The sequence below is a fragment of the Cynoglossus semilaevis genome, chromosome 12 (assembly GCF_000523025.1).
Source record: "Cynoglossus semilaevis isolate Cse_v1.0 chromosome 12, Cse_v1.0, whole genome shotgun sequence".
Classification (NCBI taxonomy): Eukaryota; Metazoa; Chordata; class Actinopteri; order Pleuronectiformes; family Cynoglossidae; genus Cynoglossus; species Cynoglossus semilaevis.
This window is the reverse complement of record NC_024318.1, coordinates 10232780-10250955: the sequence shown is the minus strand read 5'-3', so window position 1 is coordinate 10250955 and position 18176 is coordinate 10232780. Positions and strand designations below refer to the sequence as shown.

At 38.8% G+C, this 18176-nt stretch overlaps 3 protein-coding genes across 4 annotated transcripts in view; 1 reads left to right on the top strand and 2 right to left on the bottom strand.

Annotated features, from left to right (window-relative positions):
• Window positions 1-68: 68 nt before the first annotated feature.
• npy4r (neuropeptide Y receptor Y4) lies at window positions 69-2550 on the bottom strand (the record flags this gene model as incomplete). The annotated part of the gene is made up of 1 exon (XM_025061209.1): window positions 69-2550. A coding segment is annotated over one exon (1380 nt), but the record flags the coding sequence as incomplete, so codon positions are not given.
• An 8008-nt stretch (window positions 2551-10558) lies between these two features.
• LOC103387408 (sphingomyelin synthase-related protein 1-like) lies at window positions 10559-16998 on the bottom strand. 2 transcript variants are annotated; one of them, XR_003051399.1, is made up of 7 exons: window positions 16854-16998; window positions 14105-14725; window positions 13742-13837; window positions 13186-13303; window positions 12956-13106; window positions 12135-12490; window positions 10559-11636 (listed from the first exon to the last, which is right to left on the bottom strand). XR_003051399.1 is itself a non-coding variant. In XM_008322033.3 (6 exons), exons 2-6 carry the CDS (start codon window positions 14719-14721, stop codon window positions 12186-12188), a joined length of 1287 nt encoding a protein of 428 aa, XP_008320255.1. In that variant the 5' UTR covers window positions 14722-14725; window positions 16854-16998; the 3' UTR covers window positions 10559-12185. The 2 variants fall into 2 exon arrangements, 1 of the variants encoding a protein (XP_008320255.1); XM_008322033.3 differs by having other exon boundaries at window positions 10559-12490.
• A 193-nt stretch (window positions 16999-17191) lies between these two features.
• Window positions 17192-18176, top strand: part of LOC103387441 (dual specificity protein phosphatase 13-like) — a 1781-nt gene continuing 796 nt past the window's right edge. Inside the window, exons 1-2 of the mRNA XM_008322096.2 lie at window positions 17192-17822; window positions 17929-18143. Coding sequence (XP_008320318.2) covers window positions 17599-17822; window positions 17929-18143 — 439 coding nt within the window. The 5' untranslated portion in view covers window positions 17192-17598. The remainder of the gene's footprint in view (window positions 17823-17928; window positions 18144-18176) is intronic.

The following is an 18176-nucleotide window of genomic DNA, read 5'->3' as shown; positions in this document are numbered from 1 at the left end:
CAATGTTAGACTCACACATGTTCTGATCATAATTTATTTAAATATATATTTATTTTTTAATACAGACATTACTTTCTTTGGTGTCTTTATTTTAGTGTATATTTACGCAATTAATGTAACTATAAAAATGTATATATTTTTGGCATTTAATGTTGTAGTTACTGTAAAATGCATACATATATGTCTGTTAATTTAATTGTATGTTTTTATAGTTGGCCTTGAAGGCCTGGTTGGGTGTCATGTACAATTGCAGACACACTATTTTATTTCAACTACTTTATTACATATTACATAAAGTCAATGAAATGATTCGTTACTCTCCCATTCTCATTTTCATTTCAAGGTCATAACCTGTTACATCAAGACGAGATATAAATCTGCTTTTTCTCTACATTGGTTTCACATAAATATTACTACACAAGTATTCAATGAATATACAAATATAGCAAATTGTAAAAAGTACAATCAGAGTCTAACCTTCACATACGTACGACATACAGCACATACATACATTTTGTTCAAAGTTTATTGTTAACCACAAAATGAACTTTTCTTTAACATGCAATTCTATAACATATAGACAAACCTTACGTAAAAAACAGAAAATTACAATGAAAAAACACTGTTCATTGTACAGCTATACATCTTTACGTATATATTTTAAACTACTGACAACAACCACTGCTGCTCAGTTTAGGGGAGTTAAGGTCTGATAAATGTTCCTGTGGTTTTAATTTGGTCCCTTATAACACTCAACCAAAGAAAGATTTAAGAAACACAAAAGTACAAATAAAATAAATAAAAAAGTTGTCATTAAAAGTATTGTTATCAGACATCGTAATCCCTGGAAATGTAGAAGGACTTCAACTTGAAGTAGTGACACTGATATATCCAATTTTTTCTCTTTCTCTTTCAATTTAAACAGTGAGTAAAATATTTAAATAGAACATAGTGGAGTCATGCAGAAATGATGGAGTCAAAGCCACAATATATATTGTTGAACTTTTGTTCAATGCAAATAATGCAGGAAAAAAAGTCAGTTCAGCCATATATGCATTCACAACAAATAATGGGTCTTTACCCCTCACGACGTCTCAGACCAGAAGAATTCATACGGTTAATCCCAGCCTGATTTTGCTACATTATCAAGTGCACCTGCAGCTTTAAAGATCAGACCAATTCACTTCTAGATGTGACAGGCTCAGACGTTCGTGACATTTCCATGTGCACGATGGACATGGGAAATTGCTCACATTCTTCCTCCAGAGGGTGACAGCAGCAGTGAAGGTACACATCTCTGACCTCCTGACGAAAGTTGTAGTTGAGGAAGCCGTAGATGATGGGGTTGATACAGGTGGAGGACATCGCCAGCAGGTGGCAGAGGGAGAAGAGCAGGTTGTGGTGGCAGACAGGCAGAGCTTCCTGGTTCCAGTCCGAGACCACATTGAAGATTGTAAGTGGCAGCCAGCAGAGTGCGAATGCTGTAATAAGGGCAACCAGCATGATGTTGATTCTGCGGCTGTGGTTCATGCGTTGGCTCTCTAAGGCCCTGGTACGGTCCAGCATTTCTTTTCGGTGCCGTAGACGTACGAAAACCCTTATGTAGCAGAGAAGAACGAGCAACAGGGGGCCACAGTATTGGAACAGCAGGAGCCATGTGGTGTAAGCCAGCCTGTGCTGCTGGGATGGCCAATGCTCCAGACAGGCCTCCATATGTGTAATTGTGGGTACGTAAGACATAAGGGCACGGTATGAATTGGTTGGAACAGATGAGTTTTTGTATATGTGGGGGACAGATTGAGGCCAAGACAAATTGATATTGGCTTGAGGAGAGGCTCTGTGAAGAAGAGGGGAATTTGGTGGGATTACATTTGTGTACGGCTCATTTGTAAGAAGCTGAAAAGCTAAGAAAGGCGTGGAGGTGAAACAGGCCAGAATCCAAATGAGAATGACTGCAGTGTAGGCCTGGGGAACGCTTGGTTTCCAACCAGAGGGATTGATGATGAGCTGATGTCTTTCCAGAGCAATGAAGACCAGAGAAAGCACCGACACAGTAACGGACAAACACTGGATGAACGGGACCAGGCGACACAGCAGCGACCCAAACACCCAGTGATCCATCAGCGTGTAAACCACAGTGAACGGCAAACAGAAGACACAGACCAGGATGTCAGAGAAAGACAGATTGCAGATGAAAATACTGGTGACGTTGACTTTTTCTTTGCGATGAGCAATGATGCATATGAGCCCGACGTTACCAACCAGCCCGAGCACCATTGTGATGCAATACCACACCACCAGAACCCCTGTGAGGGCAGGGGACATGTGACACTGCTCTTCATGGCCAAGAACAAAGAGGTTTGAGAAGAACTGGGACTTATTTGATGACCACAGCACAGACTCGTGGCTGCTTTGGCCCTCATCCCACAGCGGGGTCTGTGGGGAGGTTGAGCCGTTGAAGTACACAGGTAGAAATGTGGTTGATGGAAAAGACTGACTTGTGTTTTCACTTGAAGTCATCTCACCAGGGCATTCGTAGAAAACGTCCCATCATATTCCTTTGAAACCATACAACTGGGGTCAAAAGAAGAGAAGAACACAAATGATTAGAGAGAATAAAGTGACACATTTAACTTAAAAAAACAAGTCAGACGAAATTATAAGCTTTATTAAAACTAACTGGTTTATATTTACTGAAAGGTAGAGAAAATGACTCAGGCTCCATTACGCTAAACTGAAGGTTTTTTTATCCTTTATCCAGGTCTTTATCCATTATTCTGTGTGATTAAAAGTTAACATTATACATGTAATCTTTTCAGTTCATTAGAGAATTGCCCAAAAATGAGTATTGGCAAATTGAGCTTTAGCTAAGATGCTTTTAGAGTACAAAATACGTAAAAAATATTCACAAAGACACACTTTCTCAGATATTGCAGGTCGCGTCATGATCATGGAGGGTAACTCCAGGAACAATACAACGACATATTGGAAGGCAACTGGGAGAAGGTCAGATGTACAGGAAGTCTCTCTGTCATGTTTTTCTCCACAGAAACAAAAAGGTTTGAACAACTTGAAGATATGTGATGCTATCTGTGTTTCCAAGAACTGTCATTGCAACCCTAATATTTATATAACATTTGCCTCCCACTGAGGCAGGAAGACGCTGCACACAAACTGTGAGACATCAAAGAAAAGCCTCCTGTAAAGGAACGAATTTAAATAAATATGACAAACTTGGTATGAAGGTGCAGGTTTAAAGGACTACCTTTTCCTGCTGGTTTTTACATTCTACATGCTGACGCCGGTCATGTAGATTTCATGCTTTGAATTAATTTCTTTTTTAAGAAATAAGAAGAATAACATAACACATAGTTGTTTGACATACGGCATGCCTAAAAAACGTCTCATTCTAAACCTCTTTTTGCTCAAACCAAAATATACAGTATCAACAAATAGGATTCATTTCATGTTCATTTATGTTCATGCTACAAACATTTCATTTTCTGAGGATCTTGAACTGTTGGTTTATGACCCATTTCCAATTAAACTAATCAAGGATGCTTCAAGTTCAGGCGCCACTAACACCAAATCTTCCAAAATGTATGCAAATAGAATCAGTCAAAATGAGCACAAGGTTGATCTGTGCAGCAGAAGTGGAATTTTATGTAAAGCATCCCCGCAGCAGCAGCAGCAGCAGCACAGATTCAGTTGCTGCTTCATCTTACACCAACTCTCAGTCTTTCACTCTTCAAACTGTCACTCCTCCCTTCTACAATAAATCCTCTGCTCAGGTTCCCACACATGCCTAAAACAGATTAATGACAATAAGATTGCATCGATCACACACTATCTTTCTTGTAGGACATAATAAATGGAGTGCAGGGACGTGTCATTGTCAGAATCCTCCTAATACATATAGACCTGTCTTCTCCTTAAAGCACAGCCATGTGCTGTGAAGAAAGTGCCTGTCATTTCCACATGACGGTACACACACTCAGCTATCAGTCCCTTCACACTGCATCATTACTAACCTACTGTGGCAGTGTGCTAAGTGCGCTGCAGGCAGCGTGGTACAACATCATCCTTAACTAGGAGAAGAACCACGCTTTTACTGCATATGTCACTTGTTACTAGACGTAACAGGTAGGAATTACAAGCAGCGGGAGCAGACCAAGGCATCTAAGCCGTTAATTAGCAAATGCAAAACTGTCATAATGAGTGTGGTAGATGTGACACTAAAAGCCATTCAGTGAAGACAGTCGGTGTTATTTTTATCCCCTCAAGAAAAGTAATGCACAGGACTGAGTGACCTCTTCCTGTCCATCATCTCCTGCTGTCCCCTCACAGAGATGTGTCCTCCATATGTGAAAGGAAAAAAAATCTACTTTCTGTTTTCCTAAATGCTGCATCATAAGACCACAATGTGTCCACTCCAAATGTATTGTAAAATAATATTTAAAAATTATGTATGTATAAAATTCAATATAGGTGACAATAATACTTTGGAGCCCATGTTTTAGAGCTGCCAGAAATCTAGAGCTACTGCTGTTCCTCCTCCTAACCCTTCGCCCCTCCTTCTTTGGGATTTAATGGCAACTCTGCACCCATTGAGTTGCAGTCGTGTCACTTTCCTTTTCTCTGGTAGATATTTACACCCACTTGTAAGAAAGAGAAAGTACAGGCAGAGGGGGCTGTTCCCTTGGAGCAAAATATAAATCACTTCTAGTCATTTTTGTTTAAACCTAGATTTTTTTTTTCAGGATATCCTTTTTTTAATTAATAGATGTGTGGACATCAGTAAAGGCCTGGAAACTGTCTCTAAGAAATGACACAATGAACACAAACTCTCACACAGAAATTAAAATAATACTTTTTTTTTTGCCGTGTTCCTGGTTTTTAAGGCTAAATATAATGTCAGGGTCGCAAAACCTATTCGAAAGTATTTGAAGGTCAGTGTTTAAATGGATAAATGTTGACACTAGGACTCATGTGTCAAGGTTGGTGACTTTTGCTGAGGTTGTTTTTATTAACTAATGTTATTGGATTCTGCCCATCTCACTTTTATTGTGGAACTGATTTTCTTTCTCTTTGTTAATCTATCAAACTGTGTAACAGAAGGACAAAATCTAACCTTTGAATAAAAATGTAAAATGTCACGAAATGAAGTCAACGTTCCATGTGTCAAAATGCAATCAGGAGAGTAATGAACTAATTCACTCATTCATCCATTTCTCTCTGGGATGTGCAGGAGCAGCAGCAGACACTGAGGTGTTTTCATCATCCCACATAATGGCTGGAACCTCATGGTGTTCAGCTGGAGGAGTCAGGAGCTCTGAGTATTAATATCACCCCAGACGTTTCTGCTATGATTTCCAAAACTGCCAATATATTTTTTATTTCCCAACATTCCTCCATTTCAAGATGAAAACAGGCATTTGGCATCCCTCCTAATCTCCATGTCTGTTCTGCACAGTTTACCTTAAGTGTGGGTGCATGTGACATCTCATCACAGCAAGAATGGCAGACGAAGATGAAGGGAGCAAAGCGTAATATTACAACTGAGAAACAAGTAGACAGTGGAGAAATAAGGCACCCTGGGTTTTTACATGTCATTAAGTTCCTAAAGAATGCTCATTAGTGTGAGTAAAAACAGTAAAAAAATAAAGCACTTACTTGGTGAGCAGCCACCGTGGAGCGTCTGTGCGGTGCCTGGCTGACTGAGAGAACAATGAGAGGTCTGAACAGGTGCGAATCCACACAGAGATGAGAGTAAAGAAGAGATGAGAGTTGGAGCGGGAGCTTCACATTATAACCAACTGAGCGACTGTGACAGAGACAGTGGATGGAGGAGCATGACTATAATTGGGTTGTTATAGCCCTTTGTGAACCGGGGTTGTTTTTTTACTGAGCAACAGGCTCTGCTGTCACATAGTGGTGGATTTATTTAACTACATCCTGAAAATGACACTGAAGGCATGGTGTCAACAGAGAGAAAAGGAGAATGTGTGCGAGAGAGGAGAGGGAGAGAGGGAAGGAGGGAGAGAGAGGAAAAGAGAGAGAGAGAGAGAGAGAGAGCGATAAGCACACAAACAGAGAAAACTGGAGTAGATTTTTGGCTTTATTTCTATTGATTTTAATGAGAAGGTGCAGTCCTCGCTGCCTTATTGTGGAGTGACTGAGATAAAACAAGAGCATGAGCCTGAGTAAAGGTCACTTTACAGTGAGTTCAGTTGGGATCACAGGCTTGTGCCTTGTCTGACTTCATCACGATCTTGAAAGAGCAGTTTTTCTTATCTACCACCATCTCACAGCCCTCACGGATCTCCACCTCAGTTTCCGAAGGGATTCTGAAAAAAAACAAAAAAACAAAAAAACAATACAAAGGAATTATTTACAGACAAACAGATGTTGCATGCTCATTCTAAATCAGGAGAAATACTTACTAACGTCTTGTCGTTAGTGGAGATGCAGAGGGATTTTCCTACTGTGATTCAAACGTACCTTCGTCATTAACTCTTATTAGGATGGGATGTTTCATTGGAGAAGAAAATTACCAACGTGGGCAGGAGCATGGAAAGGGCTCAGGAAATTGCCAATGGCACTGAGATGGCAGAGGCGCTGAGAGACGGCTGACATTGGTCCATATAACAATGACAAAATGATTGAATTGAAATGCTTTAGAAACCGCAATGGAGGGTCCATTGCGGTTTCTAAAGCATTTCAATGTGGCCTGTGGCCCCCAGGGTGTGTAGAAATGGCCCTGTGCGTGGGTCTAATGTTGAATTAGAGGGAAATATCTATAAAACATGTATTTTTATACAACATAGACAACATAGAAAAGAGGGACGGTAACAGGATGTGTTTGCTGGGTTACAGGTTTTGTGTTATTGCTTTACAAGAAGATGATCAGTTTGTAAGGATGTCCGATATTAACTTTTTGCCAATATCCGATATGCCGATGTTGTCCAAACATTTAATTTCCGAATCTGATATCAACCGATATCGATATAGGCCAGGTGATATTTTTTTATTTTTCTGTACAAAACACTGTATGAGTATGTGATTAATGAGATTAATGAGCTGCAATGCTGTCATCTAGTGACTTTCACTTAAATATGCAGCCATTTATCCCCTCCTGCTACACTGTACAATTATTAATAATTAAGCAAAAGTTACTTTTCACAAATCTTGTTCTTTCAAAGCAACTTCTTTCAAATAGAGTTCTACCAAGTCCAAGGCTGTGGTTGTTGTAACAAAGAGTAAAGTTTGACAATGACATCATTGACGTTTATCTCACTCTGTGCAGATTTCTCTCTCACATTTTCTTCCCAGGAGAAAATACATTTTCAACATGGTTTCAACATACGCAGAAAATTCAGACTTAGTCATCCTTACACGATGAAACTGTATTTAAACAATGTTTGTTCACAACGGAGTAAGGCACTTCAGTTTAGTTTTCAAACTTGTTGTTTACATGTCCTTGAAAAAAACGTTAAAGCCCTAAAAGTAAAGAATCAGTGAACATAACAGCACTGTTGGAAGAATGACCTGGCAGTGCTACGACTGAAAGATTTTATAACAGGGCTGCTCATTACATAAAGCTACAGAAGTAAAAGTTGAGGAGGTCAAAGACTCGACGCCAGACAGAAGATAAAAATAAACGAATCATGCTCAGTGGTGAACTCCCAGGAGGATTCGACGTAATAAGAGGATTTGTGCTTGACATTTGAAGTTAAATTTCAGTATGCAAGCACCTGAGAGTAAAAACAAGCCTGAAGGCTTTACAGGGTTTACATTCGTTAAATAACTATGAAATACCAGCTTGTCATGATGGCCATTATTCCTCCATTTTCACCATTCAATAACCATTCACACTTCTGTTACAGGGCACTTAGCCAGCTAATGGCTCAGACACAAGAAAAAGATCATGTAGACCATTTCCCAGACTCCACTTCCATCTAATTACCCACTATTGTGATGTGCTATTTAGAGGACTGTTTAATTTTGCTTTTCATCATGGAGCAAGATTTTTACTAAGAGACAAAGAGCAAATGGAGTGGCACACAGAACCAGGGAAATCAGACCAGCTTGTTCTCATGTTAAAGTGTCCAAGCATGTTCCTTCTTTAAGTACCAGTATTGACCTTTAACCAAATACCTTAACAACATATCTGCTCCTTTACTGCAGGGACTTGGGCCAATCTTGTTTTTACATTTACACAAAGAAATAAGGACAGTGAGTTGATTTAGGAAATTAATGACAACTGCAGAAAATGTGAAAAGGGATAAGAAAGATATGAAAAGAATGAAGAAGGATGAAAGGGCAAAGAGGGCACATATCAATACAGCGGATCAAATTGGTAGACAAGTGAAAAGGACATAACGGCAAGAAAGAAACAAAATGTAAAAAAAAATAAATCTAAAAAGATATTAAGAAATAACACAGAGAAGCTCCTAAAAAGAAAACAGAAAGGGAAGTAGACATAACACCAATGACACAACCGTAATGGCAATGGGAGGATAATAGAATAATATTATTAAAAGTACAAATTTCTTTTAGAGAATAGTGGAAAATATGGTATGTTTTTCTAAAAAATCTGTCCTTGGTTTCATTTATTTTTCTGTGAGTAAAAACTTAAACGTAATCTCACTCTCCTATATCCTCCTCAACACGTACTGTTGTATCAGGCTTATTCACCAAAAACAAAAATGCAGGAGAGGCGAGGATGTATGTCAGTAGGTCCTTAAACCTGAAGAATACAGATCTGTTCAAAAATATTCACCATTAAAAATGAATAAGTCTTACAGGTCACAGCAGGTCATGCCGTGCGTGTCGCACACACACTCCACGCAGTCGTCCGCTTAAAATTCATCGAAGCGGTGGCGTTTCCCCTTGTCATCCACACAGCCAGCACATGAGGAAGATAAAACCACAGCTGAGCGGAGCTGCTGCTGATCACACTCTGATAAAGTTACTGCTGTGCACAATTGTACAGTTGATGTCTTTGAAGAGAGGTGACAGGTGTCAAGTAAACATCTAGATAATTGTACTTGACTGACTGTGGCTGATTTAAAGTTTTTATGTTGATAAAAAAAAGAAAAAAATCAGGCCACGTCACCTTCGGCAGCTGCGTTCTCATCCTGCTTCTTCAGTTCTTTAAAAACACACTCTGATTGACAGAGCACAAACATCCTAGGAGACATACCAGCAAATGAAGGGTGGCCTGGAAGAGTCAATACATCAAATGAAGAAGACAGTCAAACAAGGTTAGTCAGAAAGTTCTAGACAAATGTTATGTTCTGAATAGGTGTCTCTGGCATCAACAACAATTTTATTTCCTGGTCGATTGATTCTTTTGATGTGATTTTCAATTAACCCAAATAAACTCCAATAGAAACCATTATTAAAGCTTTGCTCCAGGTTTTGATTTCCCATGTTTTTTTCTTTGCTCAAAACAAAATTAACATTTGAAAAGAACTCAGTCCTTGAGCCTTTGGTTTCATATTGTGATTCAAATCTGAGGCAGGACTGTAATATGTAGAAAAAGCACCCCAAACAAGAATCCACCAGAGATAAACTAGATACGCATTGAAAGCAATCTCAAGAAAGAAGATAAAAATCTCTGAAAATGTCTGCTGTAGGCACTGGACTGAAAAACACATCAACTGTCAGTCACATCAGAACACAGATTCTCTAGCGATGAAGTCTGCAGATAGTATTTTTGAAAGCTGTTTCGTATTTCATATCTTCAAAATCAACCATAATATCTAAGGTTGTCATCGGATGGTACTTGCAGTTGTAATTCTAAAAAGCATCTGTCATCTCTCTGAGATCTTCCATGAATATGATAATGATATCATACAATTCCAGGCATCTTGTGTGAATACGCACCATCCTCGAGTGTGTGATGAATCAGTGGACGATGAAGCTCATATGCTTGTCATCTCTGTGACAGGGGCTTTTTATAAAGAGGAAAACCATTTCAGGTCCTTTGAAAAAACTGGTGATGTGACTCCGGTATTTGTTTTCAGGGATGACCAGCAGGTGTGCTGTTGAAGTTTTTCCTCAGCCATATTAGAGGCACAGCCCAGTTAATGAAAACATCTACATCATAACACAAGGTTCTCAAGTTTTTTTAAACTTATCTATGACAAACAAGGCTTAGCAGAAAAAACAACAGATTCTACATGTGACTGGCAGAAAACAGTTTGGGGGAGTGAGGACCATGTGGCCTTAAACTTCATTTGTTATTTTTTGAAATTATAGCACATTTAGGTTTTGTTTTTACACCGCCCTGGTCCATAAAATGAATGCACTGGTAAATGCACTGATTAATAAATAATTAAAGAAACAGTCAGAGTTATCTGTAAACATTTATTGTTGAGCAAAATAAAGCACTTGCCATAATAAGAAAAAATTAAACAATTACTGAGAAACGTTTTTTGGATCATCAATTAGATTGTAAACAATATTATTAGATTTTAAACACATTTTTAACCATCGGAAGATTGAGATTGAACAAAGTACATTCTGTACCCGTGGCTTTTTTCACGTCATCTACAGTATGGTAGTGCAGATGTTTCGATATTTAAATTTAGTTTAAGTGTAAATTGGGCTCAGTGGAAGTTATGATTCTGTGACTTTTTTGATTTTCAGAGAACAAAACTAAACGGGATGTGTTCCTGTTGCACATCCTGTGAAAACACACCTTTTTGCCAGAGGTGCCAAAGTCAACTTTGTTTTGCAAGTTCAGTTTCACCTTGCAATGCTTAAACATATTTGTTTTCCTCGGGACTTCGTCAGGAGTTGTTTTAAACAACTGACACAAGACGAGTGATGAAAGAATACTGTCCACTCTGCATACATAGGTGTGTGTGTGTGTGTGTGTGTGTGTGTAGATCATTGACCTGTATGTAGTGGCTAGATCATGGTGAAGAACAATTAACAAAACAGTTGGTGTGTTATCAAGTTAGGACTTTCAAAAAATACAATGCAAAATAAATAAAACTCACTTACAAAATTATGGATCAACATTAATTTTGTCAATGTTGAGTGGTGACAAACCGATACTAGAAAACACATTTATGTGGTCAACCAGAACATCCTGGTATAGTTACGTCTATGGTGTATGTCTCATGTTTACTGGATGGGTTAAATGCAGTGGTCAAATTTAGTTTGTGTATGACATATGCATGGCCAGTTATTAACAATAATAATTTCCCTCATTCCAACTCCAATCAAGTGTACTATTATATACATTTATCACAAGCTACAGGTCCCATAATGCACATTCAATTCTCCTAGCTACTAATTTATTATACTTATTATACGTATTATATAGTACATTGATATATATATATACATATATATATATAGTATATACATATATATAGGGTGTAACTCTATATAAAGTTTTATTACGTATAACGTAAAAGGCTTCTGTGGATTTTTTTTAATCTTTCAAATAGCTTTTAAATAGAGTTATTTAATCTAATAATATGAAAAAATAAACAAGTCTCAGGCACACATCCATCCAAATCCCTAAGTAATTTTTTTTTGCAACAAAACATGTTAAATCCAACACCCAGAGAACTGTTAAAAGCTGTATGTTGTAGCTGTATGTCGCCTTGTAAATTCTGCATCACAATAACAATGAACACCGTCAGTGAACTGTAAACATTTTAGAAATAATACATGAAAAACTTAATGGTTCAGTCTTAAGGAACCATTTTATACATTGGCAGTGTTTGCAATTTAAATATGACTATAAAATAAAAGAAGATTAGTTTCAATGTGTGGCATATAATGTGCAGCTAGTTAGGTTAGCCTAGCAATGCGAATAAAAACACCAACATGCATTCACTTTTAAAAGAACGGTGGGACGTAGGGGGTTGGTGCAATAACTAGTGACTCCTTGTATTGACATGCACTAATGCATCCACAGTTTAGTTTTAAAAGTGCTATTTGTAAGAATTGTTTCTGTCCAGCTAAATTGGCCGGACAGATATCAGATATGTACATCTCATTCAGAAAAAGAACACAAAATGAAAATCTATTCCTCTAAACATTAGATTACTTAAAAGACACCAATGATTTATACAAATTAAATAAAAAATCTATGGTATAAGCTTCACCTTATTGTCTGGAGAAGCTTTGCAGCTGCTGGTTTGGAATGAAAGCACACCTTATCCAATCAGAGTCTTCATGAAGGCAGGTTTGCTAAAGGGCCAGTGATATTGGTTGGGTACAGGTCCATTCACATTGCACTCAAAGAAGGAGAACATCGGGAACCAAATGCGTGCCCTGCGACTGTGCTGGAAGGCACGTGTGTTGGCTAAAGTGTGGTAGTAGAGGAAGAGGCGGGTGGTGATGTAGAAGGCGATGAAGACATCAATGGAGTAGTGCTCATGAGCGGCCAGGATGAAGAAAATACCAAACAGGTTTAAGACCCAGCTGATGGTGTGAATCAGGTTCCAGGTCCGAGGAGTGTCTGGAATTACATCAGCTGTTTATTTAGCCTGGCTTTGATGAGAAGTAATTATAGCAAAACCTAGATTTGCAAAAGAACACCTTGAACTTTATTAATTAGTGAGGCGTAGTATTGTTTGACTCTAACCTGTCCTGTGTGTGTAGAGCCTGGAGGAAACACATTTAAATAAAATAAAAAAAAACTGTCTGTTTTGCTAGAGGACAATCCTCTGAAATCTTCTCATGATTCACAACTCCCTCCTTTTCTACCAATTATTCCTCCCTCTTTCTCTTCTGTATCCTCAAGCCTGGCTGACGTTATAATATTTAGAATACACATTACTATTATTTAGTAGATACTGAATTATTTTAAAATTACCTGTTTGTGTGGAAAATTTGGACCAAATCACAGGATTAATTTTATGTGAAACAATAGTTTTTAGTTAAGGTTTGTCAAAAAAAAAAAAAAAAGAACTCTAGGACTCACATTCAGTCACAAAAAAGTTGAGCAATGTGATGACGACCGTGTGTCCACTGAACATGTAGTCTCCACACGTTTGGACACCTGCCAGAGTCATTCCAAATCCACTCCAGATTGTTAACGCCCTGTAAATCTTTCCCCAGGTGTCATCAAATGTCTGTGGGAACACAAGCTTCCCGTTATAAGCAAAGCGAAAATAAGCAAATCTGAACATATCCAAAACAAATGTTTCTCACCTTACTGGCACATTTGAGATGCTGCCCTGGAACAGAGAGGGAGGTGACAAACATGGTGCAGCAGCGCAGTAAAAACACAGTTCCCATTAAAGAACACAACCTCCTTAAAAGAATGGACCTACAGGGAAAAGGATAAAATGGTGTTTTAATTTGTTCTTACTTATTTTAATGGTTTTGCAGGACAATGGCTTTTCCATGGAGCTGTAGTTTTAACTGTTGTGCAAGTAGTGTATTTTCAAAGCTAAATTCTTGACAACTTTTAGTCCTGTGTATATTATAAATAGAGCATTAAAATAGTATGCATAAAGTGTGCACAGTAGATTACAGTGGCATCATGGGAAATGTTACAGCTTTTAATCAAGTAATTACTACATGATAATGAACCAAAGCTCAACTGTAGCAGTCAATTAAAAATCCTCTAATCAAATCTGCATCTCATCATCTGTCTACCAAATGCAATGTAAATGTTCTTCATGTTGTTAAGCCTTACTGTGATCAAGTGTGCATAATTCTGAAGCTGCCTTTGAGTAAAATGTTGACGGAGCGTATCATATACCTGTGTTTGTGAAGAAGTAGGACCAACAGAAACATGTAACACAGAATGAGGCCACAAGCTTCAGCCATCGCAAAAGCCCAGGGGATTCTGGGAACACTGTCAAAAAATACAAAAATCATTAGTAAGAGGTCAAAGGTGACAGCAGTTTGCTAGAAGACAAATGTACCGGTTTGGACCCGTCCAAACACTGCACTGCAACTAAATATTTGCTAATATAGCTTTTATTTAGGAAAACCTTTATTACAAGCACAAGTGCCAAAACTGGCCTGGGAGCCAGACTTTTATTACAAGCACAAGTGCCAAAACTGACCTGGGAGCCAGATTTTGGACATTTCCATAAAAAGATGAATGTAGTAGTTTTACCTGTCCAGAAATATATCTGGCAGTGGTGGGTACGTCCTCATGTCTGGTACACGCTCATGTACAACAACCATGACGAAAGAAGTGAAGCCAAACACCAGAAACACATATACAGCGCTGATGATTGTCTTCCACACCTCGGGGTCCAGTCGACCAGCCAGGTGCTGCCGACACCTCCAGCTGGAGTGAGTGTGACGCAATGTAACTCCTGAACCAGACCTATCTCCTTTCCTGAGTCTCAGCTCTGTGCCATTACATAAGTGATCGCTGTCATTACACCTCCCGTCCCCTTCGTCACAGCTCCACTCCACTCCTGCGTCGCCCACGGATGGTCCAGTGTGGTGGCCGTTTGACAGCTGGAGACCCAGCTCCTCCACTTGGCTCTGGTTTTGTCTCTGAAGCCGTCGAAGGGCTAAGGTCAGTCTCTTGATGTCTCCCAGCACGGTCAATCCCAGAGGTGACCCCCGCAGGTCAGCCTCGGTCAAGGCCAGGAGACTGGGACCATCCAGACGGTGCTGGGTACACAACAACTCCACGTACTCTCCAAATCCTTCTTCTTGCAACCAATGGGCCACCTGCTTACAGCTCCAGCCACTCACACAGTTTTCAGACGGCGCCATCTCTCTGCAGATACAGACACAGGCAGTGTTATGGTATGATGGGCCTTAAGAGAAGGAAAATAACCTGAATTGCATGTTAAAGTTAGGATGTCCAATATTACGAAAACAACACAGACTAATGCAATATCCTGTTGAACTGCAGATTACATGCCACAGCATGTGACTCCAATACTGCCTGACACATGAATATTTTTGGTCATACTGCAGGGTCAGAAATTGGTGAGTATTCGTTTTTTCCTGCCTACACTGTTAACATACCAAAAAAATGTCAAGTATAGGTTAATGACTCACACAAGTGATAGCTAACATTAAAATTCAAAAATTCTGTACTTACTGGGATTAAGTTCACAGATATGCTTTATGTTAGAGTAGTGAAAATGACTACAAATATAACAAAAAAAGAAAAATGAACACGATGTGAGCATTAGCCAGCAGGCTAAAATAAAACTGAACTTTTGCTAAAAAAAAAAAAGTCAAACAAGAAACAACATCTGATAAAATTTTGTTTTACAATACATGTTTACACCAATAATAAACTTCACAGAATCAACCCCCCCTTCCTGCGACTACCACCGCCCACCCGGTCACTTTCAAGTGAATTTCCTGCCCAAGTCTTCAGCTTGTATAAATTCTACTCCTTACATTCAAATTTACACAACAACAAGTTGATGATAAAATGACATTTGTTAGGATTACATTAGTCTGTTTGTTTTGAATGTAAATCAACTGTAATCTACCGTCTTTGCATACATTTGCATGGTTCTGATCACAAACAAAAACACTGGTGTGATCAAGTCATCACCAACACAGGGTTCAAAGGTCATCGGTCATATGAAGGGAAACTGAAATAGGAAATAATGAACATAACCTAATTACATGATATTATTACCACTAATCTGCTGTAATCTGCTGTCTGGGTATTTCTCCTTTTATATGACCAGCACTGAGTGAAGGCCACTAATAACTCACATCTACCACAACAATAATAATTATTATTATTATTCTCATCCTCATCATAATCTCCACTAACCTCTCACACTGCTGTATCAACCCTCTTATTATTATTATTATTTGTTCTCTGTTTTTATCATTTTAACCCCTCAACCTTCTGATAACGTCCCCCCCTCCCCCCGTGGATCCAAAGGTTGTTCAGGTTCAACGGACAAGTGACTTCACTGCAGTTTAATGCTCAATGCCAGTGTGTCATCCCACATGGTTAGCAGAAATTCTATTCAGACTCACAGTTTCCCGTTTTCTGTAATACATGAATCATCACTAGATACAGTACAACATAGTATAGTGTAGTAGATTTAAGTTGGCTATGGTATGATGATATATAATTGTTTTGTGTTTTTAGTGTAGTATAGTATAGTACTGTATAGTTAGGTATAGTATTACTAAGCATAGTGTACATTAAAATAGTGTCATACTAATCGTATGGGTATATGAATGATGCCACAATAATATTGTAGCACTGTATAGTAGTCTAGTAGTTTTCTACAGTAGTACTGTAGGTTACAGAACATAAAAACACCTGATATTTGGTCAAAAAATCTCTCCCATAATGTATTGCTTCATATCTAATCATGTCTATCGAGTTGTAGTAAAGTAGTTGTATCTTCTGCTCTTGTGTATTTATTGTGTTCTGGTGAGATAATGACCTGGACTTTACCGTCAACACAGCAGATGTGTTTCCCACTGAGGGGTTCACACAGGCCCAAACAAGCTCATGAACTAAGATGGATCTGAATCGGTTATTTACAGGTCTGCACGACAGAAAACACTCACCTCAATCTGTTTCCCCAGACAGAAAAGTGATTTTCAGACTAGTTTGTAGATTTTAGAGTCGTCGTACTGGGAGCTGAGACACACAAGTGTGTGTGTGTGTGTGTGCGTGTGTGTGAGAGAGAGAAAGCGCCACTGTGTATTTGTATATGTGTCAAATAGAGACAGACGACAATGGTTTCACAGTGTGTCCACCACAGAGACACATTGTAACACCTCACTGTTACATTTCAACAGGAGCTGTCTCTAAAATAACCAGTTCTTAACCGTTACTGTTTACCAAACAAAGTGTTGAAAAGAGACACAATTTCAGGAAAAAATACGATGAAAAGTGTTTCCTCTCTTACCAAATCCATGTAGAGCGAATGTGGTGTCAGGGAGCGTAGACACGTAGACTATTGTGACTCAACTCGCAAGAGTAGTTTTCGTCTGACAACATGCTTCTGACTACCAGGCAACGGCAAACAGGAAGAAACTCCGCCAACAAAAGTAGAGAAAGAAGAGGGGCAGGACTCACAATGAGAGGCCTCACTGAACACACTGACCTCTGCTGGACACGTAATAAACTCACTGTTTTTTATTATTATTTACACTAATCTCTTATCAAGCTTGAGCAATTATTGGTTTTAACTGTATATTTTGGCTTGTTGCAGTAGTTTTTGTCAAAGCTATTTTGGTAGCTAAATTATCTATATATTAATTAAGATTATATTTTAAAACTTTTTCCTTATTTTCCCCTTTTGTATTTTTGGTTTACCTTTGGGCACATTTGGGCCAACCTTGACATATTCATTTTTGTTTATTTTTGAATTCCCTTTTCTTTAGCCTTTTTGATATTTTTGAAACATTTAAAGCTCATTGCAGCATGTAAATCCTGATCCTGAGAATTTTAAGAGCCAATTCATATATTTCACTTAAGTTCATTTTGCCCTGCACCTGTGCCAGAGGCTATATTTGTATCGTACAATCGCAGCACCTGTTAGTGACTGTCAAGAGATGAGAAAACAAAATCGAGGCAGAGGCGACGGACAGCAGTGTCCTTTTATTTTCTTAATCACACACTCACGGTTTACTGCCTTAAGAATTTAAAAAATGACTGATAGGGTGAGCACAGCAGGTGCTGTCTTAATGATGGGTTATACTCAGGAGTCAAAGGAGGAGGAGGAGACAAATTGCTCATCTGGGACAGGAGGTTCACAGCAGAAGGATTCAGAAAAGCTCCTTTCTCTCCTGGAACTAGAGGAGGTTTTATACTCAGCTCCTCGTTCCTGTCGACATGTAGACGAGGTGTGGCCCAATCTGCATCTGGGAGACATGTGAGGACACACACGACCACACACACTGCACTAAAACAAATCCTTTGAGACACATTACTTTATACATTATACCTAATATAAGTACGAAACTTTGTGTTTGTGTCAGGTTTATGTCTCATGACAGGTTTGGACTCTGGCAGTTGGGCATCACTCACGTCCTGAACGCCTCACATGGCAAACTCTGCTGTAGAGGAAGTGATGATTTCTATGGAACTACAGTAAAATACTATGGAGTCCCAGCCAATGACCTTCCAACTTTTGACCTTTCACCTTTCTTTTACCCTTCAGCTGACTTCATTCACCAGGCTTTGACATCAGGAGGTACTAAACATGCTGCACATGCCTAACAATAAT

Coding starts and splice junctions, on each gene's coding strand:
- LOC103387408 (XM_008322033.3), bottom strand. CDS start 14,721: ATGGCGCCGTCTGAAAACTGTGTGAGTGGCTGGAGCTGTAAGCAGGTG. Junction 13,107..13,185: donor ATCTCAAATGTGCCAGTAAG/GTGAGAAACATT, acceptor GTGTTCCCACAG/ACATTTGATGACACCTGGGG. Junction 12,491..12,955: donor CAACTTTTTTGTGACTGAAT/GTGAGTCCTAGA, acceptor ATGTAATTCCAG/ACACTCCTCGGACCTGGAAC.